At 47.9% G+C, this 26,376-nt stretch overlaps 6 protein-coding genes across 6 annotated transcripts; 4 read left to right on the top strand and 2 right to left on the bottom strand.

The window, feature by feature from the left end:
* Positions 1–1,232: 1,232 nt before the first annotated feature.
* On the top strand, positions 1,233–2,090 carry LAJ45_10091 (uncharacterized protein; the record flags this gene model as incomplete). Its single annotated transcript, XM_046119622.1, has 1 exon — positions 1,233–2,090. The coding sequence occupies one exon, from the start codon at positions 1,233–1,235 to the stop codon at positions 2,088–2,090; it is 858 nt and encodes a 285-aa protein (XP_045967253.1).
* A 934-nt stretch (positions 2,091–3,024) lies between these two features.
* LAJ45_10090 (uncharacterized protein) lies at positions 3,025–3,695 on the bottom strand (the record flags this gene model as incomplete). Its single annotated transcript, XM_046119621.1, has 5 exons — positions 3,025–3,046; positions 3,116–3,199; positions 3,334–3,439; positions 3,495–3,607; positions 3,655–3,695. 5 exons carry the CDS (start codon positions 3,693–3,695, stop codon positions 3,025–3,027), a joined length of 366 nt encoding a protein of 121 aa, XP_045967252.1.
* A 1,194-nt stretch (positions 3,696–4,889) lies between these two features.
* Positions 4,890–5,344, top strand: LAJ45_10089 (uncharacterized protein; the record flags this gene model as incomplete). Its single annotated transcript, XM_046119620.1, has 2 exons — positions 4,890–5,120; positions 5,264–5,344. 2 exons carry the CDS (start codon positions 4,890–4,892, stop codon positions 5,342–5,344), a joined length of 312 nt encoding a protein of 103 aa, XP_045967251.1.
* A 483-nt stretch (positions 5,345–5,827) lies between these two features.
* On the top strand, positions 5,828–7,746 carry LAJ45_10088 (uncharacterized protein; the record flags this gene model as incomplete). Its single annotated transcript, XM_046119619.1, has 7 exons — positions 5,892–5,969; positions 6,048–6,584; positions 6,800–6,909; positions 6,962–7,081; positions 7,133–7,413; positions 7,477–7,622; positions 7,681–7,746. 7 exons carry the CDS (start codon positions 5,892–5,894, stop codon positions 7,744–7,746), a joined length of 1,338 nt encoding a protein of 445 aa, XP_045967250.1.
* A 2,757-nt stretch (positions 7,747–10,503) lies between these two features.
* LAJ45_10087 (uncharacterized protein) lies at positions 10,504–10,971 on the top strand (the record flags this gene model as incomplete). The annotated part of the gene is made up of 1 exon (XM_046119618.1): positions 10,504–10,971. The coding sequence occupies one exon, from the start codon at positions 10,504–10,506 to the stop codon at positions 10,969–10,971; it is 468 nt and encodes a 155-aa protein (XP_045967249.1).
* Positions 10,972–13,346: 2,375 nt separating this feature from the next.
* LAJ45_10086 (uncharacterized protein) lies at positions 13,347–14,303 on the bottom strand (the record flags this gene model as incomplete). Its single annotated transcript, XM_046119617.1, has 2 exons — positions 13,347–14,174; positions 14,226–14,303. The coding sequence occupies 2 exons, from the start codon at positions 14,301–14,303 to the stop codon at positions 13,347–13,349; spliced, it is 906 nt and encodes a 301-aa protein (XP_045967248.1).
* Between the last annotated feature and the right edge of the window lie 12,073 nt (positions 14,304–26,376).

The raw sequence follows: 26,376 nt of genomic DNA, 5'->3' as shown, positions 1-26,376 counted from the left end.
TGTATAGCATCATCTTGAAAACAAGTTTCCCTATACATTTAACTACCACTACGAGATATACAACCCTCTTCACCACCACAATCTACTGCGAGTCTCTCCCTTCCTTACCTCTGAAATGCTGGAACTCTCGCTACAGCCTTGAGCCGCGTGCCTATAAATTGCCCACAAAGTACTATTCCTGGAGAAGCCATCGTGGCTCTGGCGACCTAGCAGTCAACACGTATTGCTGCAATACCTAAGTGGCGTTCTGTAGTCTCCCTTTCCAGTGGAGTAATACTCTACTCAGCCCCTGAAGTGCCGTCTGTATGTCTTCAGCCCTCAAGTGCACTTTTGTGCACGGCGTTGCTCTCGTATGGCAACCGGCATACCACATACACTTTAAAGTACAGCTCGACTGCCGGAAGAGACTATTTACTTGTTTTGAATAGTAATTTATCGCGCTGTTTGGATTTTTAACTAGTCACTGTATCGATCTAGTAGAGGCACACAAGTATCGGCCCGATTGAGCCCTCAATAGGCTAGGGGAGCACTTTTCGTTGATTGCTTAATCTTATTTTTAGCGATGCCTAGAGCAGCAGGCGTATTGAAGGTTCGACCGCAAAACGTACAAAGGCTTTGTCTTTAGCGTATCGCGAAAGACGATTTCTTTTGTGCTTCTGCGGATGCTAGTTCAAGTTCCTCGGTTCGCTGTTGGGATATCGAGGTCCTAGTAAGACATAACGCTAATGCAAGAATGTCGACAGCCTTGTCTTGGCCAACGTGTGGGGGCGCCAAGACTGTGTGAAACATGCCGTGGCAATCATTGACGTAAAGCTTGACTGTTGAAGAGCGGCTGTTATAGGTTGAACGCATACTTTTTGAGGGAGTCGATGGAGCCGTGAACCTCTCTTACTGACAGATCCCAACAAGGCGAGACAGTTCAATGGCCCCGATAGCATTGCCTTGTTACACTGGCGAGCGTGTGGACCATTGGTGTTTTTTTTTTGGTACGGCAGTACTCTAGCTATGTCCTTCGTTGGAAGGCTGTGGTGTTTGATAAGTTCATCCAGTCTCGATGTTAATCCAATCAGTGTTTCAGGTTGGTCGGATTAAGAGAGAACTGCGGCCTATCTTCTTGTCACCCGCGAGTAGAAGTTTGCCCTCGTACCCCCCCCCCCCATACTGGATTATTTATTAGGATGACCAGATCCTATATTCACGACGCTATTTCCACTACCTCAAAGGCCTAGAATATGTCATCAGTGTGTGCCTATCCCGTGTCCGGTAACTATGGCATCGCCCCTCAAAACCTTTACCTTTCCCTCCTACTCCTCGGCACAGTATGGCATAGAAAGGCCTGGTTCGCCGAAGCTATGCTGGGTGGTGCTATGGTCTACAGCTCCGTAGCCGCCGTCCACGCCCTGTCCACAATCCATTTCGATCCACCGCCAATAGCCGAACTCGATGCCATTCCCATCTACGGTGTCATCTACTTTGCTCTCTGCGTGTCTCCATGGGTTCTTATCCGGTCACAAAACTTTAGGAGAGAGTTCCTCGGTACTCGCGCGGTCGTGTTCTCGTGGATGGTAGTTATCATGGTGGGTGGTTTCGCGGCGGCGTTGAATGTCCGGTTCTTGCCCCGGGCATTACCGGATTGCGACCCGGACTACACAGGACGATTGAGGATCGGGCAGCAGACGACGCAGACGACGTTTCCAGTCTCGATGTCGAGATTTATACGGCTGCAGCGGTATGCGGCCGTGGGTCCGTTGGTGCTGGTGCCGATTACGATCTTTCTCAGTGAGCTGCGGAGACACCAGAAGGCGAACCGGAATTTCTTGAGGAGGATATGCGAATCTTGTTGCGGGTGTCTGATGGTTAGTGAAGGGTGGGTGCTTATTTTGACAATCATCATTCAGTTTGTTTGTGCCTTGTGGGGAGCGTATGTGCTGTACGTGACGCAGGTCGCAATGTGGCGAGTTCCGAGGGGGGAGAGGATGGATGCAGTGGGGCAGTGGGGGCCGTTTGTGGGGACGGCGTTTGTGGTCATGGCTGCGGTTGTGGTGCGGTACGGAGATGAAATGTCGTGTCGCTGGAGGGAGGTGAAGTGAGACAAAAAGTGGTTGTTAATGTGTGAATTGACTATCTTCTAAATCTCTGGAGGTTTATACATACGCGAGAGACACAGTATGGAGTGGAGTTGTAGTTGGTAAAGTCTGGCTGCTCAAGTCTCTGTCCTCCTTCTCCTCCTTCTCCTCCTTCTCCTCCTTCTCCTCCTCCTCCTTCTCTACATTTATTTATTAACACACATTCTGCTATGTGTTTTTCGCCTGTACTCTATGTACTCTAAGCTTATAGTTGTCTTTATACGCTGTCTTCATCTATCCTGGTCTGATAACAGCTTTCTGCACACGCAGCACAGTTTTCTTTAGAAGAAAAAAGTCTAGTTTTAGCTACATATAGGAACAAAGTTCTAACTTTCTGCATGATACGTGCTTCCAAGGGTTGTGGCATTACGGGGCGGATATACGTGACACCTATATTCTTGGCCGCTGTTTTCTTTTGGAAAACGGTTTGGCGTGCTTTTTAGTGTAGATGTGAGTCGTTGTCTGTGTCACTTGTCTTTTTATTCAGCATATAATTGGGAGAGCTAGAGGCACCTGTTGCCCTACATGGCACGTGTTACTTGTGTTTCGTGCGCGAGGGAGGGCTTTCTCCCTTCTTCTCTTATACAGTCGGATTATTCAATGTAATAACCCCCCCCCCCATCTCTCAGAATACATAAATCGGGTTCTGATTGTCCAATGAAGCTCGGAGGCTTTCGTGCGCCCCGCAAAGGCAGTGGCCCTATCACGACAAGATATCGGGATGATAGATGCAGCAATGTAGTTTGTTTGACCTACTACTCCGGAAACAAAATAGTTGTCCTGGTATTGAACTAGAGTTTGTATGTTTCTCTCCCATCATACTTTCAATTCCGGTCACTTACATAAAATAGACCTCGATGGACTGGGTTAAAAGCGTTTCATCCAAGCTTTCTAGTCTTCATGCCACGCCGAGCAGACCGCTAAGTTCAATAGTCAGACATCCTCTGGTTCAGAACAGTCTTCATCTATCCACGAATTTTCGTACTGACCAGACGTATAGTTGAACGCTTACTCTCTCGACTGAGACTTTCCATCGTGATGAATATCCAATCAAGATGGTATTCGAGCATGGCCTAGAAGATAGGTATACCATCTACGCGGGTAGCTAAACCGGTGCAAATACCTAAAGGGATATCCTCCTCATCTCCTCATTCTCACTTCTACCCCACAAGCCAGTAGAGTACCACACCCCCAACGACAGGCATACAAAAGACAAGAAGATCTCCCACCCTCAACTTTCATTGTTGCAATACACCCCGCCACCGGTTCCAGAACTCGACGGTCGTCCCCCAAGACTTTCAGCTGAGACATTCCTTTAGTGCTCCAAAGTATGCTCAGGTTATGAAACTACTCTTCATCCATAGTTACTCAATAGGATGTCGCGTATGGCGGGGTTTTTGGTTTCAATATTCTCCAGCAAAATACACCCAGCCCGGAACTCCAGGTCCCGGAGACTCGGCGCATGAATCTGGTGGAGCCCTCTGGAAGGTTAGAGACCCGGCAACTAGCGGCGACGGGGCATGTTTACTTCCTATGGCGAAGGCTATCTCCTTTGCCCCCTTCCTTCATTCCCGAACACTCTTCCGCGGAGAATCTTAAAGACCGCCAAAATCTAGAGGGCCGTGGAAGACGATGGAAGACGGCGGAAGCTTCTAGACCAACTTTGCTTCTTATTTCTAGAAAGACAGAGAATAGCAAACATAGGGCTAGGGTTTGCGGGGTGTGGGGTGCGAGGTATATAAGAAGCCTTCCCCTCCTCTCCTCCTTCCCTTCCTTCCTTCCTTGACATCACCACCTAACTCAACAACCAAATCAACGCCCACATAAACAACCGCATCAACACCTCGGATGAGGGGTATATAAGAAGCACTCCCCTCCCCTCCTCCCTCCTTTCCTCCCTTCCTCAACATCAACACCGGCGCCGGGTTCGGCGTCGACATGAACCTCCATAACGAACCTCCCAAGACATGTAGGAGCTGGTCAGTCAACTTTCCCCATCATAATTCTCGCCAACAAACTTTGCAAATAATAAAGGTAAGTCCACCTCCTTCATGCTTATATTTTACGGCCGCCCCCCCCCCCCCCTTCTTCGCCCCCCTCGGAACACCGCACGGTTACTAGCCATGCAGTGCGCAAGTCATCAGCTTGTGTCTCCCAATGGTGCAAGTTATTAGCTTGTGATTGAAACAAACAACCGTAAAAAGTTGAAACCAACGGGACAAGTTATTAGCTTGAAAAAATTCCGGGGCGGGCGATGTTGGGCGGAGCGCGGTCTGCTAATGTGTGTGTGTGATAGGGTCAAATCGAGAGCGAGAACAACGGTTAGTTATTCAGGTCAGTGTCCCGCATTCTGAACGAGATGAAGATGACGAGTGCTAATATATTTATTATTCTTTGAAGCAGTTAGACAATATGAAGATGTGAGGAGTGGTGAGAAGGAGATTCGTTTTGGCGGGGTTTGCCGGAAATTCGATGTCAGAATTAAGATCGAATTGAAAGATAAACAGCATGTGTTTTTTATTTTGTCTTTTCTCCCTCTCAGTATTTGTATTTTTAGTTATGAAATGCGGTCGAAATAAAGTTGTAGTTAGACATCAACCTTGGTGGGTGCACACGCCAAGCCTCGGCACGTGAACCGAGCCCAAAGCAGCTAGCGTCCCCATCCACGCACACCTAAGCGAACGACCACTAAAAACACCAGCAACCTCCCAACCCAACCAAACCCCAACCAACCCACCAACCACCAAACTCAACACCATCGCCATGTCAGCAGCGTCCATCCCGACCTACTTCACCACCAACGCCGACTACAAAACATGGACACTCCTGGCTTTCCTCACCGCCGAATCCGCCGCGCTCGAAACGCCCATCGACACGGAGATCAAGCGCCGCCTCGGCGACGCGTGGAACAGCACGCTGCTGCACTATGCGAACGACGCTGAGAACCCGCGGCGCGCGGGCTGGGCCGAGCGCCTCCGCAGGGAGTGGAAAGATGTGAGTTCTTGAATGACTGACTTTACAGCTTTATCTATCCTACTCTGCGGGCGGACTTTGATGTGTGATCTTTAGGTTCGTGATCGTTACTCCCCCTCCCCCCGTTTCGGTTGTGACGATGAGATTTCGCTTACATAACCCAGGTCTTGGCGGCCACACAACTCCCCCCACCATCAAACAACACCACCACAACAACCACAACAACCACAACAACCACCAGATAATCATGAATCCACGATACGATGCCCACCATTCCTCTCCCTATCAGCTCCTTCCGCCACCTCCAACGAACCGATCGACCACACTGCCCACAATGCCTTTTAGCTATGCTGGGATTTACGGTCGCGATGCCTTCTAGCCATTGCTTCTGTCCCCAGTATGACGCTTTAGCCATCTATGGCGCTCCATTGTCACGATGCCTTCTTGCCATCACCACAAACCACTCCTCGCCCACGGTGCCGTCCTGCCGTCCGTGTGCCAGCCCATATCTCTTTTGGGCCTATGATGCCGTCTCGCCATCTATCAGCCCCCCATATTTTCCCCGTCCACAGGTGCCGTCCCGCCACCTGTGTACAGCGACTGGAGCTTCATGTCAATCGTTGCACGGTGCCTTCTAGCCACTCGTGCTTCGGACTGAACGCTACCTTGTCTACAACGTCCTCTTTGGAGGACGGATCGGAGAGCCGCCCCATGAATGCCGTCTCGCCATGATTGGGCCGGTAATCCGCTTTGCTCTTTGCCCTTTTTTGCCCCGTGTAGGGTACTTCACAGATGTTGGCCGGTAGAATTGACGATGAAAGTGCCCTCTGGCCACCTGATTCACTCTCTTCGCTGCCTGGCAAATGTTGGGTATCTTGCATGATTCCACTCCTCGCTCGTCTCCCGGTGTATGATAACTAACTATAAGTATGCTAACCATCTCTGTAGAAATCACCTAACACACAGGCCGCCTTCAACAACTGGATCCTCCAGCAACAATCCCCCGCCGCTCCCGACAAATCCCCCACGGTTTCTGACAATTCACCACAGCCAAACCCCCGCGCGCCCCGCAAATCCTACAAACGCCCGCGGCCCTCCCCCCTCTCCCGCGTCTCCTCCAGATCCACGACCTCCTCGTCTTCAGTGGCACCTTATGACAGCGTCTCAACTGCCGGCACAGAATCCACCGCGACCTCCACGAGCAGTGTGTTCCCGTGGTGCAACCCCACGCTCGAAGATCTCACCGCACAGCTCGCTGCCATGAAGAACCTCCTCAACATCTCTGAGAATGAGACGCTCGAGAGCATCGTTTTTGCGATAGCCAAGACCGCATACGAGAAGGAGGAGTTCGACCGTTGCCAGCTATGGATCCTGGATTCGGTGACTCGAAAAACGCTGCCCGACAAATCTCAAGAAATGGTGAAAATGCCGCAGATTCCGGAGGTGCCGGCGAAGCTATTGACCTATCTCGAGAGGTACCGCGAGGTGGGTTTATTCCCCGGTTTTTGTTTAGCATAGTCAAGAGGGGTCGGAGGGGTGTGGCCGGAAAGCACAAATGCTCAAAAAAAAATTCAAAATCAATAAAACATATTACATTACTGGTTCCCTACATTTTTGTACCTTGACCGCCCTCATGATACGCACTCTCCTATGAATATATACCGCATCATCTATTTATCAAATGCTAAAGTGATATAAAGGTCAAAACTCTCGAAGACTGCTTCGCTGTCGCCGCCAAACCGCACGCCGACCTTTTTGACACAATCACAGACACAACCAAAACATGGATTGACGATGTCATGAAGTTCTCGTCCGTCCCACCTCTTTATCCTCTTTATCCTCTTATCACTAACAGCATCTAGTTACAAGCTCATCACCACTTCATTCCTCACCCTGCCCCTCCATGAAGGTTGCTACGATTCATCGGTTCATCCTCTCTTCTGGCAAAACTATTTCTTGGATTCCCCGCTATTCTGCCAACAGTTCTTCCCCCTCCCTCCAGTTCACTCTGACCTAAACTAATTTCTGAACAGAAAAGAAACGAAGCTTCCAACCCCGAACCCGACTTCTCCTCTTGCAGCCCTTCGCTGGGATGGGATCTTTCTCCCCAAGCGCGCCCTCATTAACGGTACTCGCCCCGCTTTCGGCCTTGTCGAGGTGTGCCGTGACATTGGCACCGATGCCGTCAAGTCCCGGCGTGACTGGCAGAAGCTGCTTGTTGGATGTCGAGAAATTCTTGCGGTGTTGAGATGCGCTGTGGAGGGTGATGCCAAGACGATCAGCGAGCTTGCGGTCGTGGGAGTGCTTATGACGGGTATGTACTGCTCTTTTCTAAGTTTATGGAGAGGGGGAGGGGACTAACGTGTGCGTGGTATAGGTGCTCAGACAACAGTCATGGTCATGGGCTGTATCGGCGAGAACTTGTATGCGGTTGTTGAGGGGGGAACGCATGTCTTTCCTCCAGATCTGAGTGGCATGGCTAAGGGCGTGTCCAAGTACGTGCAGCCGATTTGGAGAGCTAAGGTATGTTGGCCTTGTTTTATAAATATGGTTATGACTGTGCTGACTGACGAGGGTGAAGGAAATAATGTTGAGGTCTCATGCGCTTATAGAAACCTACTTTGAGGATAAGAATTATGAGATTTAAGTCGCCATCTTGACGTATACTGTACTGTGCTGTGTTCTCGATCATGTGATGCGTTGATGTTCTAGTATTGCCGTTGCGATTGTAGTCTCTTGGCGGGGAGGGAGATTGTGTCCACTTATCTATCGTCCATGTTATCACCCACGTACAGCCACTCTGCAAAAGTGTTCATGATTCTGATTTCGGAGTGAGACATTTCTTCATATGTAACCGTGGTGGACCATCAAAACCCCCAAATTGAAGACTTTCCCAGTGACCAATGGCGCCCGAAATCAATGAAGGAGACTCATGATCTACTTTCTTTTATATATATGGCGCGAGAAGGCATAGGGGTGGGTGTGTCAACTTCAGAGGAACTTTTTTTGTATGGGAGTTAGACAAAATTCCACCATTAGGCTAGGCGCTAGTACCGTTACGGGAGTAGATCTCCCAATTTTTATAGATTGATTGGCTGCAAACGCCGAAGTTTACACACCTACCCACCATAACTTCTCGAGCCATAGTCACGAACTATATTATATGTTGTTCGTTGTTTTGAATCTCAACATTAATAACATCAACTTCACACCGCGCACTGACATTAAAACTAAAACGAACACTTTTGCAGAGTGGCTGTAGTGTAACGGATTTTTCTATTATCATGAGCCTGGCCAGGAATTTGTCTATCTATATGCCCTGCATGCATGTTAGTGTACATATGGTTCGTGTACTCTATTCCATGAATAACGAATCGAACTAGACTAGAATATTGGGCTTTGGATTGATCAAATGCTTGAGCCTCAATCCGACAGACCCAAAGCGTAACTTTCGGTTGTCTTGACCAATGGGTAAGTGGTATTCCAGCCCAATCCGATTCGTTATTCCTGAGATCCCGCGGTATATCAAATTAAAACTACATATATTTCACGTAAAGAAAAGGAATAGGATCTGGCGTACTTCGTGTGAATGATTAGATTGTGCCTTGGGTATTCGACAGTACTATCACGAATGAGAAGCCTCTATAACATACCCCGCTTTTTGGGTCGCTTTTCTCCAAGATATACCTATGCTGGGAGGGGTGTGTTGTAAAAAAGGGATAGATGCAGTTATCTCTCTCTTGGCTATCAATCTCGAGTACTGTAGTATTTGAGAAGGTTCGTTGCGCTCTAGTAGGGGTATGAGCCAACCAGAGGCAGTGTTCGGGCGTCAATATGCAAGATTTAGTAGGCAGCGGGTGTTGAGGGTAAGTGATCAGAATCTGATAAGTGAATGCTGCGGTGAATACGTGTATTTGTCTTATCAGACCCTGATCACTTTTCGCTATACCCTAGTACATACTCTAGCGAAGACCCCTGCTGTAGCTAGTGTGGTCCATGAGCCGAGCCGGCTCGAGCCCAGTGAGCCTCACCATCCAGCGAGCCTGAGCAGGCTTGAGCCGTTTTCTCTAAGGCTCGAGCTTAGGCTCGAGCTTGATCTCAGGCTCATTTTTCTCACTCTGGACTACGCTCTAGAAGCCACAAAGGAAGCAAAAGAGGGATTTATACCCACTAGAATGTTCACTGAAATAATCGATTCTTTCTCACGATATTCTTCCATGAAATGAAGCTTATATCTGCCATTTCACTACACTTGGTGTAAGGATAACCTGTTTTTTGTATCATTGGCCACCGGCTCAAGCCAGTTTACGAGCCTGTCCCCAAGGCTTCCCACGAGCCGAGCCAGCTAGAGCTTATATGCCGGCTCGACTCGAGCTGGGTATAATGAGGTTATTTGTATGGTAGAGCGGCGCTACTCCATACAAATAATCCCTGTCTCTTGCATGTTCTGGTTCTTATTGCTACACACGACTACTCGTAGTTTTTTTTACATTTTCGAACTGGACTAGGCATGCGTATGGGCTTAAATCGTGCTTGGCAACTAGATTTTGGTGGTATGTATACTCAATCTAGTTCGGAACGTTAGAAAAGTACGAGTACCGCCGGGACTCACATTAGCTAGCCGCCGTGCAGAAATCAATGCAGGCTTCTCCAGTTGTCTGTTCGGCCTAACGTCCCCCCCTTTTATTTAGCTTAATCTCGGATGCTGCGCTCTGCCTACTTGCTGTGGGGCACACGGCGTGTAGAGTACTCTAGGTACAGACAACTGTAAATTCCATGGATTGGTTGGTGTTCTGAATTCGGCTTATTTATAACCTGCAAAGATTATTGGTGCCCACAATCTAATTTTCCCCTTGGACTTCCTGATTAGGGTGTGGCAGAGTGACTTCGCCATTGAGGAAATGATCATTTTTACAGAGGCAAAGTCACTTAGCCATCGCATATAGTTCCCCAGTGAGGAGTCAGGGAATCTGCATGTCTCACCAGTCCAAGGGATAACATATTTATAATATATTTATCGTGCCCGTGCTGTGGGGTCGTCCTCTCAAGAAGATCGATGATCTGGGGGGGATCTATCGTCGGCTGGTTTGGAATCATGAAGTGTATTTGTAGGTACCGCGAGAGGTAGAATTAAACAGGGGTCTAAAAACAGGGTTTCTATGGCTGGGCAAGTCAATAGGGCTCTTCCCATGCTTCTATCTCACGTTGTAGATACATACTAGTTGTTGCGCATCAGTCTCCACCCCCCCTTCCTTCCCCCACAAATGGAGCTCGGGCCAGCTAGGCCTCTATATTTTGGAGGCAAGAAACCGATGTTTCTCCCAGCTCTAGCATGAGAAATATAACACCCACTATCTGCCTCACCCCGGAACCCAAAAAAACAGTCACCTTCTACGTTGGAGCCATGCCCTTATGGGGATCTTTCCCCAAACGGGGCCGTGGATCTAACTCGGGGCCCCTCCCAAAGGTAGAAAAGACAGTCCAAAGTACAAAAACGACAGCTCCAAGCACTGCGAAGACAGTTCAAAAACAAGGAGCAGTCCTCAGAGTCGCAGGCACCCCCCCCCCCCCCCCAGCCGAAACAACCGAAGATTGGGATAATATCCTTCGCATTTTGAAGAGTTCGTTCTCAGAGGCGCTTTCAGGGGAAACGTTCGACATCAAGGCAACACTTAGTCAATCCTGTTATGATAATACTCGCACTGCTCTGGTCAGTTCTACGCCACCAGCGCCCCCTGAGCTGAACGGACTGGCCAACGGTGGCACTCTTGAAATCCCTTACAACGGTACCCGCAAGGCTTTAATCATAGATAAGGATTTTTACGGTCTTACTCAGCTCTATCAGACCAATGGCAAAGTACAAGCAGAGTAGGCTTCCATCAATGGCAAGTAGTGACATGTGCTAACCTTTTATAGCGTTGTAGCTGTACCCGGGCTTAATGGCCATGCTTATGGATCGTGGAGGGGAAGAGATAGGCTATAAATGATGTGGCTTCGTGACTTCCTTGAGGAGGATTTACCACAGTGTAGAGTTATGATATATGGGTATAACTCAAAACTTGCAAGCAATTCTACTCACACGATTCGAGACTATACGGATTCGTTTTTAGAGGAGTTGAAGAAAGCGAGGCAGTCAAAACAGGTAAACTTGTGTGCTATAAATTAAGGATACTGGAAATCTAATGTTCTCTCACAGGAAAGAAATAGACCAATAATATTTATTGGTCATAGCTTCGGTGGTGTTATCACCGCCCAGGTGCTCGATACTCCAACGAACCCCCAGACTGAGATGCTAATCATGTAAAATATTCGTGTATTATATTAAGAAAGAAACATAATCTTTCTTAATGCATGTTATATATATCCTTCCGGTTACATATTCGCAACGTACCATAACTCGGTCAAGGAGCGAGTGATGGTCTATGATCGAGTGATTGATATGAATAAGTGTAATCCTGCGACCAGCGGATCAATTCCATTTCCATTCAGAAGAGGAAAAGGCATACCTCAAATACTTTTCAACTTTAGGAAGCCTAATTTATCCAACCTAACAATTAGCACCGTGCCCTAGTTCAAAGTAATCTGGTGCCTAAACCTCCTAATGATATGCGTTTGCGCAAGAATTATGGACATGATTGAGAGATCAGCCGTGATATATTGAGTACTGATTAACTCAAATATCTCTTGTTGTATAACGCAAGAAGTGTATTTGTCATCTTCTAAAAAGTGTTAAGATCACCAGCGTAAGTTAATAGTCATAATCTCGTTGGTGATTAGTAGTGACGAACACGAGACAAGAAGCCTCGAAACTAATGGAGGCAGTCTCTAGACGTCTCGAAACATCGTAAAATGTGGAAAAATGGAGTATTTCCAGGCGGAGGGTCTGATGCTTAGATTAATATGTGTATAAATGAAGGATTTCATTCAAACCCCCAACAATGATTCTAGTTTTAATCCGATATACTACAAGGCCTATAGTATTCTAGCTACAGTCTCGAGGCTTTGGGCGATATTTCCCCTAGGTCCCTTTAATCACAAGACCCACTGTCCGCAGATGCAGGGCGGGGCGAGATCAATGGAAGTCTCGCCTTGCTTTGTGCTGTTTGAATTACTAGTGATTAGACCGTTGATCTCTAGCATTCAATAAAGTTGTTGTGTTATTTTTGGATGCCTAAGTGTTATTGCTTGTTCTGCGATACCTATTAGTACTGGTTTCTACGTAGGCATTACTGGTTTAACCTCAGATATTTATAGTTGGTATACCGCCACCATCATGATCATATATTCGCAACCGCATGCTACCAAGCGCTTTACGTATACCTTTTGCCGACCGCAGCCTTTACCACTATAAACTGAGGGAGATTCCGTTCTGGCGGTTGTCAGGAGGGCATATATGGGGTTCCCTAACCTAATTATGCTATCTCTCGGGCCCGGTATGATCTTGAGACAGCAGGTCGGTGTACAGTGGGGAACGCCAACCCCAGCACCGGTCCAACTAATCGTCGCCTGTCTATCTGGGACGACCGGCGCGTGAACGGGATATCCGAACTTACCAACTAAGGGAAGTTTATGAGGCTAGAATTTCAAAATGAGCTTTAGAACAATGGGGTGTTTCGTCGGGGTTGGGCTGTGCATGTGGTTAGCATACATGTTGTAATGTACTTCATATATACATTATATCGTGGGCTGTAGCTGGTGGGGGTAGACATCTTAATGTGCACACCTAGGTATCAAAAGAGCCTGTACCCAACCCCACCCGGCCTCAGAATATATGTACCCAACCCGTCCCAACCCCGGGAACACCCGCCTCTTATATGGGTATAAATCCGGGAGTATACTATTTCTTTCACGTAATTTCGGAGCCGGGAGATATTTGCGAATTACTATAGCGGGGATCTGAGATATATCAATTTTTTTGATTATGTAGTGCCTTTTTTCTCACCCATGAAATAGCTGGGTATACCCGGGTCAAATTATAGGCCACACCCGGCCCGACCCGTTGAAAAAATGGCGTACCCAACCCATACCCACCGGGTGCTACCCGGGTGACGCTCGGGTTGGGTGACCCCCATTGCGACGGCTGGGTGGGGGTGACAACTTAAAGTCATAAGCAGGATGAGTCGTTTGGTAAATGCATGTAGGTTGGTCCGAACGCCATGTGTATGTAAGTACATGCAGTGAGTTCTCTCAAAAGCTATAGGTCTTTGCTCTAACATGTCATAGTATACAGGTATATGTGGGTACTAATTACAGTCCGAAATAGTCGAAGTCTGCCTTAGACTCCTCAGCTTGACTAAAGCTGCGTTCGTCCTCCGATTCTAGATCTATCACCTGCCTCTTCACAGCTCTCTTTACCTTTCGAGGCTGTTCATCATCTGACGATAAAACTATGACCTCCTGTCCTCTTTCAATGCTTTCGACTTCGTTAGTCTCTCCGCCCTGCAAGATTGCCTCTGCGGTCTCCGATGACTGTATAACGCTATCTATCTCCGCTGTCTCTTTCTTGATTCCCGGTTCCTTCAACACATGAGCCTCTCCTTGCTCATGGGTTACATCCTCAGCGTCATCGATCTCTTGGTCAGTCTGCACCCCCCCTTTTTCTTCTGTATCAGGGCCTATCAGTGGAGGGGGTCCTATCTTCTCATCCTTTTCTAAGTGCTTCCATAGACATCCTCTTGGTCGTCCCCTGGCGCTCTTTCTCTTAGGTATCCCCCCCTTCTCCCCGCTATTGGCGCCGTTTTGAGGGCCTTCTTCGACCTCTCTTTTCCTTTTCTTTCCTCCTTCCTCCCTAAGCACCAAGACCCTACCACTGCAACCATCATCCTGGTTGACCTTTTCGGTCTCATTTTTCCTTCTTATCTCATTTTTCCTTCTTTTCATCAGGGTCCAACTCTTCTTCCCTGCCTCATTTATGAGGCCTTTTACCCTCCTTCTACATTCAATCTTCTCACTCGGTTTCTCTGGCAACACCATATTCCACAGAATATCCTCTTCGACCTGCTCACGTACCTCCCTTGGTACATCTAGCCACGCATCATAAGTATAGTGATCACCCCATTGTTTACTAAAGATACGCTTCGAATTCCTAGTTAGCGGTGATCATGGGTTGATTCTCTATGAACATACCTGTAGATCTGGGACCTTCATCGTCAGACCGATCTCCCTAGCCAATGCTACAAAGGGATTCTTTGAGACGTGTTCCATGATTTTATTCGCAGCGGATTGCAATAATTTGTGAATGCGGGCATGCCAGTTAGGGTCACGAGATGCGGTCGGGATGCTCGACAGGCCCTTCAGTTTTTCTTCGATGCTAGGGAGTTTGGTGGTCCAGTCTAGATCTATAGTGGAAAGGAGCTCTGCCCGTAGCGTTCGCTGCGGTTCTCTTACATATATCAGTGATCGGGACTTCAATGAGTAGAATTGATAAAACGGCAATTGAGTGGGTTTTCGTCAGGCAAAAAGGGCACGGGGCAAAAACCAAGGCAAAGGCAATGGATCCGGCCCTACCTTTAGTTTATCGGTAGTCATAGGGTCTCCAAGCGCTGACAAGAGCGATTTAAAGGGGTCCGTTTCCATATCTTAGCGCTGAAGGGAAAATGACTGCCTTATTTCCGAAATAAAGGTAGGTTTGGTGTATCTGGTTTTTCCGTGGGCTTTTGAAGCTTTTAAAGTTAGATGCAAAACAAGCGCATTAGGGTTCAACCGGCAACGAAAATAACGGCCAATGATCTTGAAAAAGTACACGCGCAATGTCCATCCTAGCTTCAGGCAGACCATACGCAATAAATTAAACGCCAATGAGTCATGCACAGTGAATGTTGTTTTGTCAGGGAAGAGATATGCACATGAACCTTTTGGGCGGCGCCTAAGCGCTCAAGGGCGCGACATAATGCAGCGCAGGGATAAGTGCCGCCTCAAATGGGATTTGCAGCAGACACGGACACGAGTTCACGCGTTCTGCACAGTTCATTTAGTGCATGATGCTTCCATTCGACGTGTCCTTCCCCCGCTCTTACCCATTAGCCGGCGGTTACATTACCAATAGGAAACCCATACGAGATAGATTGAGACATTCTTTACTCACATACCGCTTTAGACGCATAGAACGTTTATGGATACGTAGTTTCACCCCGTAGATAGATGATACCAGGTCCATATGACGACAAATGTTGTTCATGCACAAAAATTGTCTACTCGCCATTTCTCGGCTATTCTTTGTCCCCGGGTTATAATTAATATGGTAATAGGACAGAGATTGAAAGGTGTTGATTAGTGGGTATACCATCCCGGCCTTATCAGTTCCAGCACGCTGTCCCACCATTTGAAATAGTTTGATACATTAGGCTTTGTGGAAGAGGCTGGCTCTGCTGCACTAAAAATTATTTCCAAAGATATGTTAAACCTGTCTCTGGCATGTGTTGCCTCATCTCTTTGCGGGCTTCGCTATCCTTGGTGTAACAAGTTTTGTATCAGGAGAAAAAATTCTTTAAGTGGTGGCTTTGACATCTACATCAAGGTCTAACTTAATCTAGTAGGGGGGTCCATATAGTATACGGCGCAGCCGAATATCAACATTACCCGACGATTCGGTGGATCAGATGACCATGATTTGGACCCATGGCCCTGGGCCTGAAACGCTTTGGATTCATGTGGACTGTCAGACTCTCCACGTTCAATCATAACAAAGTGTGCGTTACAATAGAGCTTTGAAGATCCTACCTTTGAGTAGATCTTAATTCTTTATTAAGTACATTTACGACGGAGGACTCTCGTCAACCATCACTGATTGCTTTTTCTGGGCTTCCTATTCGATGTATCAAGCGAAAACCACAGAAGAACCCCCATATTTTCTAATTAGTGTCAAAAGGCTAGGCACCAGATCGGGTGAGAATGACCCGTGAGGATGTCCTAAACTAGGAGGCATCCCAAATTAACTGCCCTGCAGAGTAGTAATCTACTGATTGGGTATTGATTGTAGAGGCACATTTTTGTATTACCGGACTCTTTGCCTACTTATCGAAAGAATTGGATAGATGCAGAAGGAAGGACCCAGAAATATGCATGACATATTTGTTTAAAGTATACCATGGTCCGTCACAGCTAATCAGCTTTATTTATTGGTTCCCAAAGAATAACAATAACGGGAAAGATAGCAATCAGGATTGATTTGGATTGAATATTTAGCACGAGAATTTGAAATTATTCGTGAGATTACACTATTTGGCCTGCCAAAAAGAAAATTGGATGGCTCTAATCCGCCTAATCATTTAGACTTAAACCTACAACCATGATCGCCCTCTATTAGTTTCGCTCTAAGCTTGTGATTTTATGGTTTGGGAGGTGCTTTGAAAAATCTACCGGCCTGATCTCGTCAGGAAGATTACAGCCAGATACAGTACTCTATACAACGGCATGCAGGAAATATGCCAGGCTGATTATATGTAGTTACACAAGAAACGTCCTTATTTCTTTTAGCTGTCAACATTAATTAACCACCCACCCATCAGGTACGGCACTTTATATATGTGGTCCGCGGTAGGTCGCGTAATTGTCTGCCCAACCGGCTGGGACTCAATCCCAATCCACCGTGCAGAAGCCCAGGTATCAGATGCGCAAGGGCCTTCCAACCACAATTCACAAATAGGAAGCCTGCCAGTGGCATGGTGTCATTGTGTGGTACCTTTTTAATTTTGTCTGTGAGAGGAAGGTGGGACTTCAACCAACCTCTCAATTGAGTTGCGTAATTGCCTTGAGGATTTGAGGGTCTGTGGAATGTTATCTGCAGATCCAACGTTATTCGGATCAGATACGTAAAGCTGAACTGATTATATATTAGTCCGGAGCTCAATATGTAATATTGCCTCAAGGACCAATGATCTTCGCGTCGCCGGGAGCTAGTGCGGAGATTTTACCTATAGATACGGTGTGTTACTATCGGCCGTGTATCCGGCACCCGCAATTGGTGGATGGATGGCTTTTACGTACCCACACAATGGGGTCCACTATTGAGGATATTTTAGCCGTCTTACTATATGTGGTTGATCGGCGGAGGGTGTGTGTACAGAGACAGGTTTCTGGGCGGGACAGGAACCATACGGTGCCTGTGTAAAGAGTTCCTCGTTTAGTACTTGGATGTTTACCTTGTCCGGGTATCGTTTGTTTTGTTTACCGTTTACCTGGTTTTCGCTTTGTAATTTGCTTGGTTGTTTCCTTGCCTCGTTGTCTGTTTAACCACCTACCTGTTTACCTGGTCTCATACCCAGATCTGTTGTGTTTGTGTGTCCACAAAGTGCAATAACAAGGACGGCCTGGTAACGGGATTACTATTCACCTGTTTATCTGCCTCCCTCCCTGTTCCTCTGCCTACCCTGGTTGATGTCTCGTGGAACCATTACGCCAAGCCATAGCTTCCCTAAGCGGAAACAAAGAACGTACCGAAAAGGGATGTTGTTGTTCATTAATCGAGAAGCTCATCCTTCCGCCCCTCTTTACTTCTTCCCTACTGTCTTTATTCATTATTGACCACGATACTACTCCCCCTCATGAGAATGTTGATACACGACTACCGCGTTCTGCGGAGAACTTTCCTCCTGTGTCCTCTGTCTTTGGTGAATTAAGAGTATTTTCCCTCCCTCGGTGTGCGGGACCTGGAAGGTGGGGATGCTTTCTCTCTTCGTTTTCACCTCTCCTTTGCTCAACAAGACATGCAAGCAGCAAGCTAGGGCCTATGTACTTCTCACTATCCTCATGGGAGGGGCCGGGGATATACAAACAGGAAGCTGAGGCCATCGTTTGGCAGATTACTCCACTCATTCTGACCTCGACCTACCTTTACTCTCCCTCAATATATCGAAAATTCTTGCCATTTCGCATACCGTCCTTTGGCCGTTCACGCCAATGCTCCTGACAAAGTCCCATTCTCACAACACCACTGCAGCATATCACCGCGATCGACAGAAGCACCTAGATATTTACCTTTATATCACTGAAAGACCCCTTTCCCCTATGGCCGACCGGCAACTGTGAGTCAATATATGGATTCCAAGCATTGAGTTATTTCGATAAGTGTGAAGCCTGTAGATATTACCTATCCCGCAAGCTGGCATGCTGGCCCGCCTATAACAGAGGAATTAAATTTTTACAGGAGAACTATTATTTGATGAGAGTGATAATAGGATCTGTTAGCAAAGCCACACAAAGGTTTTCTTTTGAAGCTGTTACCATTCGTTATCAGCTAAAGGGATAGCATCTTTACGCTCCATACGGAGCTTTCGACCTTTGATCTTGAGGAACAGAAGGTACTGCTAGTAGTGATCTAACCCCACATTTCAAATGCGGCGATATAGTTGAACCTTAGGGTATGGATTATGGTTGAACTTTTCACTGGTATTGTTAGTCCTGGGAGTTGGGGGTCAGTTACAGTCTTGTTCGTGCTGGGAAGGCCGCCATGCACCCAGTCGATACGTGCCACTTATTGACTTAAGGTCTCCATCCCGTGACTTCACGATGCTGTAGAAAGTAGTACTGCGGGATCTCATTTCTGTACTTAATCCTGGGAGGCGAGGTGTGGTTGGCTTGGCACGTTGCGGTTGACGTTGCGGCCCACTTCATGGAGAGGTATGGTCGTTCGTAGATTAAATGACACGAAGAATTAAGCTTTGCTACTGTTCCCCCTATTGTTGTCCCACCACACTACTACATGTACTCAACGTTCTCTTTCGACCACTTGCGTTCTCTCCTGCCCGGTCGCCCACCGGCCCATAATTACACACCAGGAGCTTGGGGCCTCGACGCCCTAATACTAGCACAAAGCCCCAGGGTAGACTGAATGTGCCCCGGCTCATTGGAAACGGAAGACTTTCGGCTGTTATGTGGGTAGGCTATTCGTTCTGCTCACGCTGAGACCTGCGGGCGGTCGGCTGAGAGGTCGAGATCTTCTGTTTTTTATGAGTGGTTTCCCGATGCTTTCCCGGCGGCGTTCCCGCTCCCGCTCCCGCATACCCGCATGCAACCCCACCACCGCCCCTACAATGCTGTTGACCGAGCCCATTACTGCCCCACAGATATGTACTGCTTAGCATATCAAAGAGCGGCGGAGAAGGTTAGATCTACCTATCGGACGTGGATATATACAGTACCAGACGCAGGCGCAAGATCTCTAACTCTATGACATACAAGCAGGTACCAACTCAACACACGACGGGGTATTATCGCAATGGATGACCAGCCCCAGCGTATAGAATGGTTGGTTGGTTGGAGTTTGGGCGAAACTTGTATCTCCGGTTGGCACCCGCCCCGCACCAGGTAAGCGCACACGGATCCGGGGTGATTATCGACGGCGTGATATATCTGTCGATTTTATTAGCGGCAGTATGTCGGGTGCTTATCACTCATTCTCACCAAATGCAATGAAATACCCATAAGACTTGCGCTGCGCAAGGGAGATGAATTAAGAGCATGTTCTAGCCCATACGCCCATTTGTGTCGAGTGAGACACTGTGACTCACTAGTACCAATGACTGTCTGTGCAGGAAGTTGTGGTATTGGGGAGTATCGATGGTTGTGTTCGCATGAAAGACTAGAGATATCTCTGTTTTCGCCGTGTGGTCGATGCCGTAGAAGACCGCCTTCATCACAGTCCATGCTGGGCCGTACCGCAGTTCAAAGTCGGCCCTACTCGCTTGCATTGATACGCGCGGCTGGCTGAAGCCGCGGCGGGCTTGGGTGCGCTTACCCGGACATCTCACTAGCCGCTTCCGAACCCCGCCGTGCCAAGGTTGGACCCTGCAAAGAACAGCTGTCACATGAGTTATCCCACTCGATTTGCTCCTCATTTATAACGTGTCTCCTCGTCTCAAGCAGTGTCTGATCTGTCTATAACAGCAACAGCAGCGCGCTCTTGACGACGGAGGCAGACATGCTTGACCCGTGTGGTCGCCGATATCTAAGATGTTGTGGTATCGGATGGGGTAGCTTTTACTCGTCCCTCTTGTCGATTTGCTTCCGTCCTCCCCATCGCTGGGGGTAGGTGTTTGAATACAACAGTCACAGTAGGACAGACCGGTGGCTGCATGCTGTGCTCCTGCTGACGCTTGTCTGGCAAGTTGAGAGCCCAGGTCTAGCTACGACGGAGCAGCATCCTCATCTCATCTTGAGACAGCCCTCCTTTCAACGAGCCAGACAAAGATCAACCCTCATCGAAAATTGCAACAGAGATATCTTCTCGGTGAGGCCGTTTGCTCTTCTTCTCGGAAGAGATGGGCTGCCAAACTACAGGGCTTTCCTGCTGTAAACCTGCGGCATGAGATGAATCTCACGCCGCTACGCGCCTCTATACCTAATAACATCTCATCGGCGTCAATGCTTACGGCGAAGCATTAATCTCGTCGCAACATGCGAACACGATCAGTACATGAAAAAAAATGAAAGAACGAAAAGAACGACCACCAAGGCAGTAACACGGGAAGAGAAAATGCTCCCTGCCCCAATAAAGAGAACAGGTTAGATCTCAAGATAGGTTTTTCTTGGAACTCCATTATGGCGGGTGGCGGTTAAATGAAAAGTAATAGAATATACAGTTTACCTATCTATGTGGGAAAAGGGGAGATTAAAGTAACCTACTATGAACTGCGCGTGAGGAACGTACTATCACCCCGCAACAAAAGAACGAGAGAACTTGGAAGAATTCACACTACAGGGAGGCAAAAGGAGAATTAAAAGACCCACCGAAGAGATAGAGTCTACATGACGGCATAATCAAGAGAATGAAACAAAGGGAATTCTTCGCCGCGAGAGAATAGGCTCGAAGAGAGGGAAGAAGGGCTGCCCCTATACCGATCTGGCTAAGAAAGGGAAAAGATTCGAAGGAACGCCTTACGTGACAGGTAAGCCTAGAAAGGTAAAGCAGATGATCTCTCCCTGTATTTGTCTCCCTTGATGGGAAGGGACCGAGAAGAGGCCTATCAGAAATATACAGAATAAAAAAGCCTGAGACAAATGGAATGCCACCCTAATCTTAAGGTAGGCGGATAACAGATAAAGAGACGGAAATAAAAAAGATTATTCCGACGAAGGCCAGACCAAAAAGAGGGAAGGAATGAAATTCTACCCAACAGAATAGAGTACATAAGCAAGGAAAGCCACCGCCCTTCTCGGCACCGAGCACCCTTGATGGGGAGAGTTGATTGCCGGTGATGCTGAAGAGGAAGAGGGGAGCAAGGGCTGTATATATACTCTACCCTACCCCTGAAAATTGATTACTTTGCAATTAGGGCTTGCCCTTGTCGGTGAAAACGTTGGAATTTTTGTTTGGTCTAGGGCCCTCTAACGTTTTGATTAGACGGGAAAAAGAAAACAGGCAAGAAATATGCTCTGTTGGAGTCTACCCTCTTCCCCCGAATCAGGCAAACAGGCAAACAGTTAAACACGCAAACACTGCGAAATACTTTGATTACCAGGTTCTCGACATAGAATTGTGCGATTTACCATTAATCCCGCGTAGTATAATACGCGCAAGAATTATTGTTACTGGCGGGCTAGTTAGGATTACGTGGAGCTAGCGTACGAGTTGATATAAAAGGAGTTTCATCCTATAGAGGCGGTCAGAGGGAGATCGGAGTATAGATGCATCTCGGCAGGACCAGGAAAAGAGAGGTAAACGCGTCCCAAAGCATAGTAATTGATAGGATAGAGGAAGGCGAGACTTATGAAGAGTTAACGAAAAGATCTTTTGATGCTCGAAAACACCGGTCGCCAGTCTCGTTTCTCCGATAAATGACATTTACAATCCTTATTCCTTCAAATAGACAGAGGGCGGAGTATCAAGCGCCCGGTGACGAGATAAATAACAGATACTCATGTAAGATGAACGAAAGTACATCTCAGACTAAGAAATACCATTGCCTGAAGATGAATCCCCGAGGCGGCAATGGAGCAAGGACCGGTAGTTCCTAAGAAAGTCACTCGATTACAGGTCAACAACCAAAGATATTAGTTGTCCTATACATTTACTCCCACTCATATCCTATAGGTAGAACCACCATGACCTGAAGGCTGTATGTTCGTAAGGGTCATTCATTGTGTATCCGAGTGATCTCATATGATGCGAGTGATAACCCATGACCGGGTGATTTTATATGACGCGAGTGATGAGTTATGATCGGGTGTCAACAGTTTATCATCAAAGCGGGGAGAAATCATTTCAAGCTTTTTATACAAAACCTACAGATTGTACTTTGCGCGTTTTATGGAAGAAGCGGTCCTGGTGTTGATCTTCACTTGAGATACGAAAAGGTTGATAATTAAAGACTTCCGGTTCTTGGCGTTCTCGCGCTGCTGGCCATGGTGCTCGAGGTCTAGCCAGTATCGAGTGTCCGTAGACTCTAGTGCTCAACGTGCTCGGGTGAAGGGATGTGGGATTGACGATGATGAGTAGATTAAGTGGGTGCCGTAGCGTAGTTGTTATAGGCTCTCAGAAACTAACACATCCAACACGCCGTAATCGTTATGCCATGTTAGACATTTCTTCAAATAATCTGCATCACGATGTACTAAGATAGGTGTGCGAAGCTAGGTGGGCAGCTAAGCTTTTCTCGCACCCCGGTTAGGCCACATAGCTATTGATTAGGTGGTCAGCCCAAGTCGCAAAGAGTGACAGAAGATGATATGGTTAACGTGCACTGATGAACTCTCTTGCTGTACTCTACTCTCTTATTTGGCTTCCTGCCGTATTCTAAGGACTCACTAGCCAACGAAGCTTAACGGCGTTTGAACGAGCGTGTTAACAATATCTCGTTACGTTACTTCCTACGATATTTCAAGACTAGCAACCTGCAGCATGGCCGCTGAGCGGTTTGTATCTTTCCGTTAATGATGACACGTGGATTTTCGTGTATGGGCCAAAAGCTGAGTTAAGCGGTCAAAGCCTTTTAAAAGCTTAGGTCAGCCCCCCGCTCGTTCAAGCCCAGATCCTGCACCTCCAGAGCCTCTTGGCGGATCGCTCATGGCATATAGATGCCATTAAACCAATATCAAGACCTACCTCCACCCTCTTCAAGCAAGCGCACATATTCTAACCAGCGTTGTTTTCATAGGCAGCTCATGAACACAAGCAATCCGCAAACTGCAATAAAAGATTCGTCGCTTCTTAGGTACCCAACGAACATTTTAATCTTGTTTATGGATTGCCGAGCTTCATCAACCGCCTACAGCATCGTAGTGTCTTGATCCAACTATCTGTTACATTCTGCAATCCACTCAGGATTGAGCTGGGTTGGGTCGCTCTAGGTCGTGACCTGCTAGTTTTTACCTGGTCGGCTCTTACACACTTTCCGCTGATCTGTGACAGTTTGCTGTTCGCTCTCCCCAGGTGGGAGGTGTAAACGGTTGACTGAGACCTACCTACAGAAATCTATATCCTCTGTTTATATCCAGTGCTTGATATAACAACAACTGTCGGGATATCATATAACCCGACAAACCGGATTGAAGACAGAGTATGCCATGCAAGGCGTGAACATGACCATACCTCACGACTTTCACGTTGCGTTAGCATACTGTAATCACCATTCGGCCCGGTGGTTGATAAAGAGGCAAGTGGATAGTTCGTATGGCCTAGATAAATACCGCTCTGCCTAGAGGAAGCTGTCCGACATAGTGGAGGTCTTCTATGGGTGTTACTCGTTGAACTAGACCAAGACCGAACGCTTGATATCGATAGATTCATATGCTTGATTCATCTTCAGATAGCGAGTGATAACTCATGATGCGAGTGATAACTTGTGAGCCACTCATGGGCTATCACTCGCTCTGTCACCTGCTTTGGGGCCGGGTATTTGGGTTCCTCACTTACCTGGTGTACTGGTTCTTTACAAAGTCTAGAAAACGGTTGGGATGAGGTCGTCATCTTGTTTTTGACCAACGTCGTACTGCTTGATACCGCCGACCGCACCCCAATGGCGGGCACGTATATTTCGTTGTCCAATCGGGAACTAACCTACCTCTTAGAACTGGGGCCTTGACCACAGAGGGCCTTGTCAGCTTTAAGCCGGCGGCTACTGGATTACGCATCCCAACCCGCGCCCCCGGGCGCCTTTGGTTCATTCCATCTCTGCAGCTAGCCCCGGAAGTCAGGCGGGGGGTTCGCCGCGTTTCTTTCGGCGTGAAGGAAGCTTGTCTTTTCCTTGTTCACCTGTCCTGGAAAGATGCTGGGGTCCTTGCTATCATGGACATGAGATGGTAGTACCTACATTTCAGCAATCTTGTTGCTGTTTCCACTCACCTTGACAAACACCGGATGTTTGGTGAAGCCGCTCTTCGCTCCCCTGATCCTGAATTTGGCAGATGCGGATTTCGACCTACCTTTTCTTCCGTGCTGCAAGGGCAATGCCCCCCCCCCCCCCCTCCCCCCCTTCCTAGCATACCCTACCAAAGAATATGTCTTCCCTTACCTTTGGCTATCTTGCCATGGATAGTGGTTCTCTACCAAAGACCTACCTGTACCGGAAAAGCATTCAAACTTCTACTACTTCTTCTTCGATCTTTGCCTTATCTTTTTTTTTTCTTGGTTTTTTTCTTGGTATTTCTTTTTTTTTTCGGCTTCGGCTTTTGGTTTTGATTTATGGTTTTTTTCCTTCTTTTTTTTTTTTTTGCGCTTATCTACTAGCGGTCTTTTCCGCTCCTTAAGTTCCTGACGGTACTTCCTTCCACCCGCACCGCAGCGGGAACTCTACGCTCGTCTTTGCAGTAGCTTAGGTATCTCCGCGGCTTTCCGCCCGGCAGACCATGAGCGGGTGATCATCCCCAATGCCTTTCTTATAGGGAGAGCATACCCTTTCTTCTGTAGACTTATTCTGTGTAGTTCTTACCGTACGTTCCGGGCGCGCCATATCGAGCACCCCCGGCCCACCCCGCGCAAGGTCCACGATGACCTTCGGCATCCCTTCGGTTTTCTACTTGGTAGACTATGACCAGGGTAATTACCTCAATGTCTTTCTTGTAGGGGGAGCATACCATTGCTTTATCCCTTTTTTCTGCGCTACTCGCACCCCTGTACTTCTAGGGTCTGAGATCGAATCCCCCTTAACGTCCTCCAGCTCTGGGTAAACAGACAGAGGAATATGAAAGACCTGCTGAACCTGCCCTACTGCCTAATTCGTCAGGAGTGTCCCCTTGATGCACTTCCTGATAGACCTCGTGTGGTCCTGTGCGCCCAGTCTCACCGCGGGTGCTCGTAGCAGGTTGTCTACTTCTCTGTAGCTGTTGGTGGTGTACTCCGCCGGGCTTGTATTGGTTCAATACCAGCCAACATATGATTTCCTTCCGGGCTAGCACCTATTTTAAAGGCTATGCATCAAGCTACCGTTTGTCTGTAGGCCAGCGCTGTGCTTCAACCTCAGGCTCCGGTGGATATCCCCCCCCGAAAACACGTTCTGGAGGAGCAAGAGACACTGGTGAACCGGCGATATAGTGCCCGAAGAGTCATTACGGCCTATCGTTTGTCTGATCCTAATTTCATGTTCGCATCATCACTGTTTGACCTTGAGTCCCGTCATGACGTTGAGTCGTCCATGCTCGGAGAGTCAGTGGTGTATTTGGATAGCCCTGTTGCCGTTTCAGGATCATAGGGTGTGGCGGTCGTCCCGGGCATCCGAAGGGATATCGTACTTCGTTATGTGTCATCTCCGGGAGCGACGGGCGGCGGAAGGGTAAGATAATGGTTTCAAAGCTGTGCTGCCTGCCCGGCGGGTTGATTGTGACTGTGACCTAAGCACCGCATCGCCGGCGACAGGCGGTTACGGCCGCGATTCAGAGTTACTCTCGCGCGATGGTGGTGGTGATATGGTTGTGTGGTTTTTGGGTGGGTATAAGCGCGGGAGGAAACGCTGTTGCAGTCGGTAGTGTTGTTTGGTTCAGCGGGCGAGGCGCCGGGTAGTCTTCGAGACCGGTGGACCAACATGCATTCGGGGGACCACTGCCGAAGAGCGAGATGACCGGCGAAGCATAACTAGAGCTGTTGTGAAAAAGTAGTGTGCGTGTGAAGAGCAAGTTCAAAAACGCGACAGAGGAAAGAACATCTTTATGTTGTCCTGTCTGCGGCAGAAGGTTTGACACCGCCAAAAAGGACGCTCCTCCCACTTTCTATGTACATGTATGCAAGAGCGAACAAGCGGACAGAGACCCGCACTAGCCCCGTGCCCTAAGGGCAACTTTGTGTGAGTTAGCCGGGCAGTCACATACGTAAGACGCACACCTCTGTGCGCGCTCCTAACTTTCTTTC

Source organism: Morchella importuna (assembly GCF_003444635.1).
Source record: "Morchella importuna strain M04M26 chromosome Unknown Morimp01GS041, whole genome shotgun sequence".
Lineage (NCBI taxonomy): Eukaryota > Fungi > Ascomycota > Pezizomycetes > Pezizales > Morchellaceae > Morchella > Morchella importuna.
Note: the sequence above shows the minus strand (reverse complement) of the source record. Positions and strands in the feature narration are given on the sequence as shown.